General features: G+C 45.2%; 1 protein-coding gene across 1 annotated transcript in view; it reads left to right on the top strand.

Moving 5' to 3' along the window:
* Window positions 1-329: 329 nt before the first annotated feature.
* LOC119397698 (tachykinin-like peptides receptor 86C) overlaps window positions 330-12511 on the top strand; it is a 907940-nt gene continuing 895758 nt past the window's right edge. Inside the window, exon 1 of the mRNA XM_037665326.2 lies at window positions 330-811. Coding sequence (XP_037521254.2) covers window positions 330-811 — 482 coding nt within the window. The remainder of the gene's footprint in view (window positions 812-12511) is intronic.

Here is a 12511-nt window from a genome sequence, read left to right as displayed (position 1 = left end):
CCAAGAAGTAGGGTTACATACATGACAGTGCGCCTGGTGATTATCATCTCTCTGGCTCTCGCTGTGCCCCGCAGATCCGCAATAGGGTAACGTGCCGCAATTCGCCTTGCTAGGGTGTTGTGCATTACGACTTACGCGGAGAAAATAGGCGCAAAACTTTGTTTTCGAGGTTTATCAATAGCGCTCGCGAGACATGCCTAAAGGATACATCGCTAGACACTAAATTTGAATATTCGGTGGACAGAACAATCAGTGCAGTGAAGGGGGTAGTCAGAGCTCTAAACGCGGTGGAAGATAGACGCTCGTACACTAAGTGGGGACCTGCTAGGATGGCGCAGCAGGCAGAGAGTGATGCAGCATTCCTGGACCGACTGTTGAATGATTCGCTGGCTAATCCGGAAAACGTGTCCCTCCTGCGCACCTTGCTCGAGTCTCTGAACGACACCTCTCCAAGGGATCGCGCACCGGTGATCCAAGTGCACAGCCAGCGGCAGTGGGTGTTGCCATGGTGGACGCAACTGGTGTACGCTTGCCTGTTCGGATTCATGGTTGCCACGGCAGTGGTTGGCAATGCCGCAGTGGTCTGGATTGTGCTCGCTCATCGCACGATGCGCACCGTCACCAACTACTTCCTGCTGAACCTGTCCCTCGCTGACGCTCTGACGGCCACGTTCAACGCCATATTTAACCTGGTCTACATGCTGGAAAGCCATTGGGCCTTCGGGGAAGGTTACTGCATCTTCAACAACTTCGTTGCCAACTTGACTGTAGCCTCGTCCGCGTTCACGATGGCAGCCATGAGCATCGACAGGTGAGTCGCGCTTTTGGACATATTTGTTTTCACGAACATGACATCCTGTATCTCGTATAAGTACAAAACAAAATGATGACAAAGCTGTCACTTGCAAGCCTCACGCGCCTTCTTACATATCCGCGTGCAGCTCGCATGACCTCGAAAAAAAAGACCTGTGCATTTTTTAATAATAAGCAGATAGCCGCTCAGTACAGATGAATACAATAAATTTAATTCTATTGCATAGAGGAAGATGACAGTGACGTGAAAGCAACGTTCGTTAGCGCAACCTTTACAGGACTGCGTTCACGTGTCATGGTTTGTACTCTTAGCGGTGTCATTTATTCCTAGCATTTTGCACTTGTATGCTCACTGTGTCTCGGATTGAATGGATCTCGTTTTTTCGCGCTCGCTCCCTTTGATTGTTACGCTGTTTGGCCTTTCCTGTTTTTTTAATTATCTATTTTTATGGCTACTACTAGGTGTATAGTAGACTTCGCAGATATAAGATGAAAAATATTTTCTGTTTTTTCAATAGGCCTGGGGTGGCGTTGTCTCCGTCGCCTGTTAGCATTTCCGGCAACTATTTCCAACACTAGATTAAATACGTAGGTGTATGGTCAATATGGGGCTACTTTGTAATAATTGATAGACAAAAAGTGGTTCTGTCGCTTTTCTGTGTAGTAAATAAACTAACCGATTTATTTGGTATACGTTCACCATTGTATTGAGCTTAGGATTACATCGACGGAAGCAGTACAGAACAAATATTAAAAAAAAGTGGGCCTGCATCCAATTTTTGTTCTTTCATTGTGGTTGGTTAGTTCTTGCGTCAGTGTAATACTACAGGCGCTACGATCACGACAAATTTTCGGTCGCTGGGAAGTTTGGTATGTGCATTCGGCCCATGATGCTTTGCAAGATTTGTGTGACTTTAGTGAGACCGATTCTTTTTTTTAACAGGAAGTGCATTCATACGCCTCCTACTTTATCCATATTCCTTTTATATCCACTTCATGCCGCATGCGTCGTAGTTTCTGAGCCGCTGTACCTATTAGAGCAGATTGATGTTCACTCTAAAATACCTAACTGTCCGATAACTATTAATTCCTTCTTGCTTCGGTGTTGTAACCGATGATACAGCATAACACACTGGTGGCGCTCCCTGTGTTGCACTCGTATTGTTCGTCGTGATGTTATTTCTTTTTGTGAAAAGATGGTGGCCAATTTGAATGCTCTTGCAAATACTACACGAAATCGCCCTATTTATCCAAGTAAAATGCGGTGGTCTTACAAAAAAACAGCCACGATCGCGAACCGTTTGCAGTGTGAAGGTAGTGCTGGTTGTGCCCGTGTACTTCGCCCCTGGTGTTTGCGCTCCTGCAGTCTAACATGGAGCGAGTAGTCGATGGAATTTGAACAAAGCATTTTGTATGGCGACGTTTATTTTATACATATTAACGCGATAGCGTTAAATAGCTTCTTTCACAGAAATTCCGCTGTCGGCGTTAATGGTTGTGAGCGAAAAATCAGCATTGTCCGTGACCGAAAAATCGAGAAAGATGCCAATAAAATAAAGAATAAAATCTTTTGTTTGAACGGCAAGCACGTGTTCTCCCACAGAGCCACGCCATTGCTTCAAAGAGCTTCGAAAAAAACACAACGTGAGTGTTTTGTAGTGGGAGGAGTCTCCTAAACACATGTAATATTGCGTGGCAGAAGCGCAGAATCCCGCCAGGGGTTAAGATATGGGAATTTCAGCGACGACTGGGTGTTTTAAAGGCCCACTCATTACAAGTCATCATCAGCTGGAAAAACATCAACAAAGTGCGCAGCCGTGTAGGTTTGCGTGTTACTTTACGGACACGTATTGGGGCCTTCGCTGATTTGCAGAAGGAAGAATTATGGCCTAGTGGCCACTGAACAACTGTACTTGCAGTACATTCCAGAATAGTTTTAAAAGGCTAAATCGCACAGTCATTCGTTTCCTAGCGGCACGGTTGAGGCATGCACCGAGAACCCAAGCTAGGCTAGCAGCTGATAAGGCACGGGGCCTGATTACGCTCGACTCTTGAAGGCGAAGCTCAAGCGTCCTCCCAGCTTTTAAAACAATCAAGAATTTCACGAATAGGAACTGAATTTGTTTTCAAGACATGGTAACTCGTGGCGTTTACATAAAATGTCTGTATCTATGAGAGAGAGGTAAAAAATGCGCGTGGATCTAACCACCATATGAGAGGATCACTTCAAGTTGGTACTTCCCTTGAAAGTGCTTGCGTGATCAAGTGATATTTCACGCGATATTTATGCGTAAGTATAATAAATTGAGCAATTGGTTGGGTATCATGCAGTAACCTTGGCAAAGGAGTTCATTTTTTAGGTTTATGTATTTCATGCGGCAACCGTTTTGCAATGTGCGTGGCGATATTGTGTTGCAGTGAAAACAGCTTCTTTTGCCATCCCTCTATGACTTATTACATGTATCTTTCCACGCAAAACGTCTGCTCTTGTTGTCGGAGGTTGGGCGTGCTAGTCGGATGACGCCACAAACTGCTAGCACTGCAGGCGTATATTGTATTGTACGTAATGAATTAGCGTCACTACCATCTCTCTATACATGTCTCTTAATATTCATTCTGATTTAAGAGCGCCTGGTCGTTAGTGAAAAGGGAAACGTATTTCACTATATATCGTCTTACCGTGGATGGATGGATGGATGGATGGATGGATGGATGGATGCTATGAGCGTCCCCTTTATAACGGGGTGGTGACAAGTGTGCCACCTGGATCGACAAAAAAAATCTCTTTCTTTATGTTGGCCTCTACTTCGATAAAATCTATCTTACTAGAGGGAAAAAAAACGTAAATTCCTAGCCCAGTTCTCTGCCCTTTACGGCAGACAGTCTTTATTTTTTTTCAATCTTTATTTTTGTCCCTTCTCTCTAATTTTCTGCCACCAATACTCTCACCGTCTCTTACTTATTTCAATCGCGGGTGTGTTCAGCTTTCCATTGTTGTCCCTAAAACCCAAGACTTCATGTAGGCTCGTGCCCAAACGTACACCTAGGTGGATGTCTCCACATTCAGTCAGAACATGCTCCGCCGTGTCCTTATCTTTCCCGCAGCATGTGCACTGTTCTTCTTCTTTACTGAACCTCGCTTTATAACTACGCGTTCTAAGGCAACCCGACCTCGCTTAAAACAGTAAAGCGCTTCCCCTTGAATTATCCTAAAATGCCTCCCTCCTTATTTCATTTTTGCCATTTCGGTAGTTATTCAAAGCCGGTTTTTTCTCCATAGCTGCCGTCCAGTAAATCCTCTCCACCTCTCTGACTTTTCGCTTAACGCTCTTTGTTGACATATTACTTACACTACCAGCCGTACATTTACTAGTGAGCCTCCTATTTCTTCTCCTCCACTATGTGTCCACGCTCTTCCTATACAAATAACAGGAACACCTTTTCTGCCCATCTACTCTCCTTCACATACCTTAGCCTTTCTTTGAACCTTATTTTGCTCTGAGCTTCCCTCGCCTCAAAAACTGTCCATCCCATATCGCCATTTACAGCCTCATTTGTCGTCTTCCCGTGAGCACCCAACGCGAGGCGTCCCACAGTCCTTTGATTTACATCCAATCCCGATTGCACCTGTGCCGTCATGCACACCACTGAGTTCCCAAAAGTAAGCACCGGAACCATTACACCTTTCCACAGACCTCGAAGCACCTCCTACCTATTGTATCCCCACAACGCTCTGTGCTTCATTATTGCAGCATTATTCTTTCATTTTGCTGCCGAGGCTTTTTCCTGTACATCCATGTATCTGTCACTCTTACTTACCCATACTCCAAGGTACTTGTATTCGCTTACCCTCTGTATTTCTTGGCCTTGTATTGGCATCGTCTGATCACAGGGATAATTGAATACGATCAGTGCACAATTCGTTACACTAAATCCAAGTCCAAGAGCTTCACCTTGCATTCCGCATATATCCGCCAGCCACTGCATGTCATCTCGACTGTCCGCAAATAAGACGATATCGTCCGCATAAAATAAACCTGGAAGCTTCTGCTCAATCATCACGCCACCCTGTTTGTGTGACAGATTAAATCCAATGTTGCTACCTTCTAGCGCTTTTTCCATACTCACCATGTACAGCATGAATAATAGCGGGGACATAGGAAATCCCTATCTCAGCCCCTTGCTAATCTCAACGTTCTATTTGCTACTCATTCCTTCCCATTCTATGCAAACTGTATTCTCTTGGTATGTCCCCCTCAAAAGCTGTATACAGTCGTCCCCTATGCCCATTCCTTTCCATATATCCCACAAAATTTCCTGATTAACGTTGTCGTATGCCCCAGTGATGTCTAGAAAAGCCACGTACAAGGGCCTATTTTCTATTTTAGATATTTTTATACACTGAGTGAGAACAAAAAGGTTGTTGTCTAACCGCCTGTCGACTCGAAATCCGTTCAGAAGTTCTCCCAAAGTATCGTTATGTTCTGCCCATGTTTCTATTTTCATTTTTACTGCTTGCATCGCCAACCTGTATAGTACCGATGGAATGGTTAGTGGTCTATACGAGCGGATCTTATCCTTTTCTCCCTTGCCTTTATAGATTAAGTTCATTCTACTTTTTCGCCAACTGTCCGGTATCTGTCTGTCCTTTAAGCATTTTTCTACGGCTGTCAACAATGCTTCTTTAGTCTTATGTCGTAGTTCGTTAATGACGCTAACGGGAACCCCATCTAAACGCGTGGCAGTGCGCTTTGGAATTTTTCCTTCGGCCTTTTTCTCGTTGAAATTCTCAAGTACTAGCTCTTCCTCGGTTGCTCTCTCCGTCACAGTATTACTCACCGGGGAAATCCCCTGGACGCTCTTTCTAAACGAATCGGCTGTTACCTTCGTACCCTTCCCATTGATTTTCTCCTTCATCTATAATATGTTGTTGCATTGGGACAGACTTCCTACCAAGCGCATTTATGTGGCTCCAAAATATCCTAGGCGCGGCCTCCTTTTTTTGTGAATCTCTGTCACCCAGCGTTCACTTTTACCTTTAATTTTTTGCTCGACTAATTCCTGTACACCGGATTTTTTCCCTAAATATAGTTCCCATATTTCCTAGACTTCGCCCTGCGGCCACTTTTCCTTTTTTTTGCCTTTGTATGATCCCGTGATGCTTCTCGTCGCTTCTCGATCGCTTCCCGGATTTCCTTGTTCCACCAACTTTTTGGCTTTCTCTTTTCATTCCAGCAAACAGTTTTTCTTCTCTTTCCCTATATCCTTCGTCATGAAATGTAACAGCCCACAATACTCCCAGTCCTTGCCTGGTGTTTTGCCTACTTCTTCCTCGACTCTTGCGGCTATATTTATTATTTGTTTGTCATTTAAATACGAGCTGCCAGACTTTGATTCCATGCTCTTATTTTCAGTTTTGTATCCCATTTGTAATGTTATTCTTTTATGATCACTACCGAAGCTTTTAATCCCTTCCTCGTCTATTCTCATTTCTCTCAGCTTGCGGTTAATTCCTTCAGTCATGAGACAATAATCAATACTTCATTGCTTGTTTCCGACTTCCCACGTGACCTGGCCGTCACATTTAGGCCCCTTGTTAACTATCTCCAGACTATGTTGCTCGCAGAGATCTAGTAATAACTTCCCATTGGTGTCTGAATATCCGTCAAGATCATGTATGTAGGCATTCATGTCCCCTAGAAGGCTGATTTCGGCCCCATTACCAAATTCCTGAAATCCGCACTCATGCAATCCACTATCTCCTGATTCTTTTCTGTGCAGTTATTCCCCGTCCACAAGTAGGCTACCCCTAGCCACGTTTCCTTTCCGCCTACTGTGCCCAAAACCCAAAGGTGCTCTGAACACGTCTGTTTCACTCTAACCCATTTGACACCGCAGTGAATTAGCATTCCTACGCCCCCACCTTTCCTTTCTGATATGATCCTGTTACACCCTTCTCTATTATAATTTTCAATATGTGGTGGCTCTTCCGAATCTCTAAGGTGTGTTTCTGTAACCGCATAGACGTCTATCTGTTCTTTGTTTAACTGCTCCTCAATTTCTAACCGTTTTGCCTTTTTTCTGCCACCCTGCATGTTTATGTAACTAATTGCAACACGCGCCTTCTCCCTTTTTCTTTTACTTTTTTTCCTGGATTTCTGGTAAAATCCCCAGCAAGCGCCCCCCTGCGGTGAAAGGTAATCCGACAAGATTTGGAGGGGAGGGGGGCCTTGCTCGGTGATGGGTCAAAATTCAAGATAGCGGCAGAAGAGCCGCGCGTGCTTCCAATGAAATGCGTTATTGAATAGGCATGCATTCACTGTCGTTATTAGCCCTGGATAAGCGAATAAAAACAGTGAATGAAGCAGTCGCGGATATTTAAAATCTCCAGAAAAAAGGAGCTTGCTCGGGATTTTGCGGTATACCTATGATCCTTCCTTCTCTTTTGGATAGCGCCGCATCCACTGTCGCGTCTTCACCGTCAATATAGCCGAGTTTCTTGCGCCAAGAGATCATTTTTTACAGCCCGGACATCATATGCGACCCATTTTTTTGCAAAGTACAAAGTGCTGACGCCCTTGTGTCCAAAAATACGTTGCTCTTTTCGTGTCGGACCTCAGGGCGCTTAGCAAGACGAAACCGTTATGTTGCGCACGCTTCGCGAAATAAGCAAAACTCTGACGCGTGCATTAAAGTTAGCTTCACAGTCTTTGCTCTTTAGGCACATTTCAAACCACTAGATTGCGTTATAAACTTCATTTCGCTGCTCCATTTTCGTGCGCCCAAATGACGTCGGTCAGAATCTTCTTGCAAGAGAGTGAAATAATCGTGCATTAATAAAACAACGAGCATAGGCTAATCCATGCCAGCCCAATGTCGTCCTGTAGTCTGGGAACCGCGGGCGATTATGGCTGCTTGAGCCCGGTCCAGAAGGCTACGCTGGTCTTCCAAGCCAGACGCAGCCAGCAGTGCGTCTCGCGTTTTAATTAAGTTCTTGTCTCTCAATTCGGGTGCATTTCCCAAAGCAACAGTTACTTGAAAGAACGTAAAAATGGGCTTGTTGGTGGTGATACATTGTGAAACTTGTGGCGCACAAAAAAGACACGGACAAAGAAAGTGACGACTCGACGATGCGCTTACTTCCAACAGAATGTTTATTCAACAGAGGCGGAACATATACGTTGAACCGTGCGCGCAGGCGCTGAGAGTCCTGGCTAGGCCGACAAAGCAAATAACTGCTTTGTTGCTAGATAATTGCATCGTCATCGGCACTAGCAAAAATAAGACAACCCACAAGATTATTGAGGCAGTGGAAATCGCGAAAGCGGGAGCTTCTTGTATCAGCAGAACATCTATTGACCTAACGGAAAAAGAGTTTGCATTCTTAAACAAAACGCAGTGGTTTGGCTCCGCACTCGTCAATGTATCGGGGCGCTCGCGACCGTTTAATTACATGGATATATAGCAAAATTGGTACGACGAAGCCTTTCTGTATGGCAAACATAAATGACAGGTGGTAACATGACAATCATGACATGCATGTCGTGTAGGACATGATTTACATGCCACGCTCGTGGGCTGCTCGCGGCTGTTTCGCCAGCTTTACATACACCAAAGCTGGTATTGTGTGACGTGACTGTATAGCGAGCATAAATGACAGGTGGTAACATGACAATCACGACATGCATGTCTTGTAGGGCATGATTTACATGCTATGCTCATAGTACGCTCGCCGCCGTTTCGATAGCTTGATATAAGCTAAAATCGTTATTGCATGACATGACTGTATGAAGAACATAAAGACGGGTGGTAACATGATAATCATGATATGCATGTCGCGTAGAGCATGATTTACATGCCACGCTCGTGGGCTGCTCGCGGCCGTTTTGCTAGCTTGACATACACGAAAACTGATATTGCGTGACGTGACTGTATGACGAGCATAAATGACACGTGGTAATATGACAATCATGACATGCATTTCAAGTGCAGCATTATTTACACGCCACGCTCATGGTGCGCTCGCGGCTGGTTCGCTAGCTTGGAATACCCCAAAAGTGGTGTTTGGTGACGTGACTGTATGACGAATATAAATGACAAGTGGCAACACGAAAATCATGACAGGCAAGTCGTGGGGGAAATGAGTTACATGTCATGCTCATGGTGCGCTTGCGGCCGTTTCGCTAGCTTGATCTACACGAAAATTGGTAACACATGACGTGACTGTGCGACGGACATAAATGACAGGTGGTAATATGACAGTCATGGCATTTGCTAAGGCACGTTGCCGGGCTAGTTGGTTAGGATTCATAATTCGTACGACGTAGCGCACCACGACAAGGACAGAGAAGAGGGACGCACAGACACAGCGCTAACTTGCAACTAATGGTTTTATTTGCGATCACACATGCCTTATATACAATAACAGTGAATCGATAAAACCGAGAGAAAAACATGTAAAGATACAGCACAAAGCCTGCACGTGTCATCACTAATCGCAACAATCTGCACCCGCCAACGTTCAAAGCGAAGATTCCAGATACATCTTTTCTTTAGCTGACAGAGCCAAAGAAGGCACACTCACACATTTTTCTTTATTTTTGTCGATTTCGTAGGCTTCAATTATTTCTCGCGTGGTTCTGCCGCGGGCCCTACCCAGAATACGGGTATTTGGAAACATTGGGGCGCAACCACACCTCTGACAGTGAATTCCTAAATGACCAGATACAACTTTTTCTACATTGTACTGGTGCTCCCTAAGTCTTTGGTTCACACACCTTCCAGTTTGGCCTATGTATACGCGTTCACATGTCAAAGGGATACAATACACAACTCCTCGACTGCAAATGACAAATTTTTCCCGGTGCTTGATCGCACAATCCCGCTTCCCGTTACTCTCAGCATTTACCTTTCTGCACATCCCTTGTAATCGTTCGGGAGCAGAAAAAACCACGTCCGCACCGGCCTCCCTCGCTATCCTTCGCAAATTATGTGAAATGGCATGCATGTAGGGCACTACAGCAACCTTGGATGCCTTAGTAGCGGCTGCCGGCTCCCCGGCGTTTGCCCTTCCCTTCCGGCTCACATTCCTGCTCACGCTACTAAGGCATCCAAGGTTGCTGCAGTGCCCTACATGCATGCCATTTCACATAATTTGCGAAGGATAGCGAGGAAGGCCGGTGCGGACGTGGTTTTTTCTGCTCCCGAACGATTACAAGGGATGTGCAGAAAGGTAAATGCTGAGAGTAACGGGAAGCGGGATTGTGCGATCAAGCACGGGGAAAAAAATTTGTCATTTGCAGTCGAGGAGTTGTGTATTGTATCCCTTTGACATGTGAACGCGTATACATAGGCCAAACTGGAAGGTGTGTGAACCAAAGACTTAGGGAGCACCAGTACAATGTAGAAAAAGTTGTATCTGATCATTTAGGAATTCACTGTCAGAGGTGTGGTTGCGCCCCAATGTTTCCAAATACACGTATTCTGGGTAGGGCCCGCGGCAGAACCACGCGAGAAATAATTGAAGCCTACGAAATCGACAAAAATAAAGAAAAATGTGTGAGTGTGCCTTCTTTGGCTCTGTCAGCTAAAGAAAAGATGTATCTGGAATCTTCGCTTTGAACGTTGTTGGGTGCAGATTGTTGTGATTAGTGATGACACGTCCAGGCTTTGTGCTGTATCTTTATATGTTTTTCTCTCGGTTTTATCGATTCACTGTTGTTGTATATAAGGCATGTGTGATCGCAAATAAAACCATTAGTTGCAAGTTAGCGCTGTGTCTGTGCGTCCCTCTTCTCTGTCCTTGTTGTGGTGCGCTACGTCGTACGAATTATGAGTCATGGCATGCATGTCGTGTAGGGCATAATTCACATGCCACACTCATGCTGCGCTCGCGAGCGTTTCTCTAGCTTGATATACACAAAAACTGGTATTGCGCGACGTGGCTGTATGATGAACATAAATGACAGGTCCTAAAACGCAGATCATAACATGCATGCCATGTACGGCAGGATATACACGACACTGTCTTGGTGCGCTTCCAGCCGTTTCGTTAATTGAATATACAACAAAATTGGTATGGCATGACATGAGAGCGTGAAGAACAGAAACGACAGGTCATGCATTGCATATACCAGAATATACGTTTCATTGTATTAAAGATTGTACGAAGGCATAACAAACATACGACATACAGTGAACTAGTGTAATGACACGAATCACTTCATTTGCCTCAGAGGCAAACAAGGCGACCTATACAGCTCTTTGAAGTAAAGTGTGGGATTGGGCTAGTTGGTATTCCATTATGAAACTGCTCAGCGCAATTCGCGCGACGCAGCCTAACGAAGGCACTAGAATTATAATTGAGGCCGCAACAATAGCTCAAGGAAGTTGCATCAGTAAACCGTCCATTTTCTTATCGGAAAAAGAATTGACGTATTTGAATTCTTCGGCACGTGGTGTCCCAAGGTGATATCATGGTTCTTTGGGGGTTCTTTCTTGCCTTTTAGGTTTTTTGGTTTTGGTTTTTTTAGGTGCCTGGATAAGCATGTGATATTATTCTGGTCTGTAGCCTATATATGTGTGCGTTTTTGTAATAAAAATCAGTTGGAAGTCTGCGCCTGTCCTCGTCGTTTGTATGTGTACCGTGTTAAATTTTTGCGCTTAGCAGTTTAATAACTATACAGCTCTTTGCTGGCTGCTTCTCATTACATCGATTTCCACAGTGCGTGTGATCTGCCAGATTTCTTTCTTCTGGTGCTCGCGTTTGCAACTTGCAAACCTTCACTCGTCATAACGAGTGCCGTGGAGCGGGCACGTTGTCAGGGGCATTGCAGAAAGGGCAAATATAGGGCATTTGGTGCATGTGATTCTTTTGGCATACGTGCTGGTCTGGAGGCGACGGAGGGTGACTGTTAATTTTCTTCGGAGATGTGGCACGAGATAAAATCTCTGCTGGAGCCGGGACAACTCGTATAGCCAGAACGAAGGGTTCCGAGATCAAGAGGCATTTGACGACTTTTCCGCCAAGAGAAGGGCGCTTACACTGTGGCGTCGTGAAAAAGGCGGCTTGTTAAAGGACAGCTGAATCCTCTATGAATGCATTCCGCTTCTGTGACCGATGCCACACCGGCTCTCGGGCCGCAGCGTGTTCTGCTTCATTTTTCGTCATCACTCCGCGTCCTGGGTTCAAATTGAAGTCGATTGGCGCCATGAGGCGTCACAATATAAAACGGATTTGTGAAGTTGTGTGGTGTATCGAAGGATTGGCTTAAAGTCTACAAGCACAGCGCCTTAGGTGCGATTCCACGCCAGTTTTCGTTTATTTCACGGTATTTAATTCGAGACATCAATCATGGTTGCCTTGGTGGCTACAATGCTCCAAATTGGCTACTTTACGACCACGTCTGGAAAAGTTGATTTCAGGTTGGCTCCGTGACTACCTTGTGGCTACTCTCAAATTCTGTTCTAGCGAATTTAGTAGGCAATATTCTTATTGTAGCAGACGATATAACAGCAAGCCTAACTACTCTTTCCAGGCTTTTCTGTTGGCAACGCCTGTCCCCCCCTCGCCAGCACACTTGCGCGCATCGAGGCACATTAACGCTACGCGCGACGCGCCTACAAAAAATGTCGCCCGCATCTTCCCACGGGGGGAACTCGAGTAAATGCGTCGCATAGTGGTGGGGGTATCGCGTGA

This window comes from Rhipicephalus sanguineus, chromosome 1 (genome assembly GCF_013339695.2).
Source record: "Rhipicephalus sanguineus isolate Rsan-2018 chromosome 1, BIME_Rsan_1.4, whole genome shotgun sequence".
In the NCBI taxonomy this organism is placed as follows: domain Eukaryota; kingdom Metazoa; phylum Arthropoda; class Arachnida; order Ixodida; family Ixodidae; genus Rhipicephalus; species Rhipicephalus sanguineus.
This window is presented reverse-complemented; position numbering and strand designations above follow the sequence as displayed.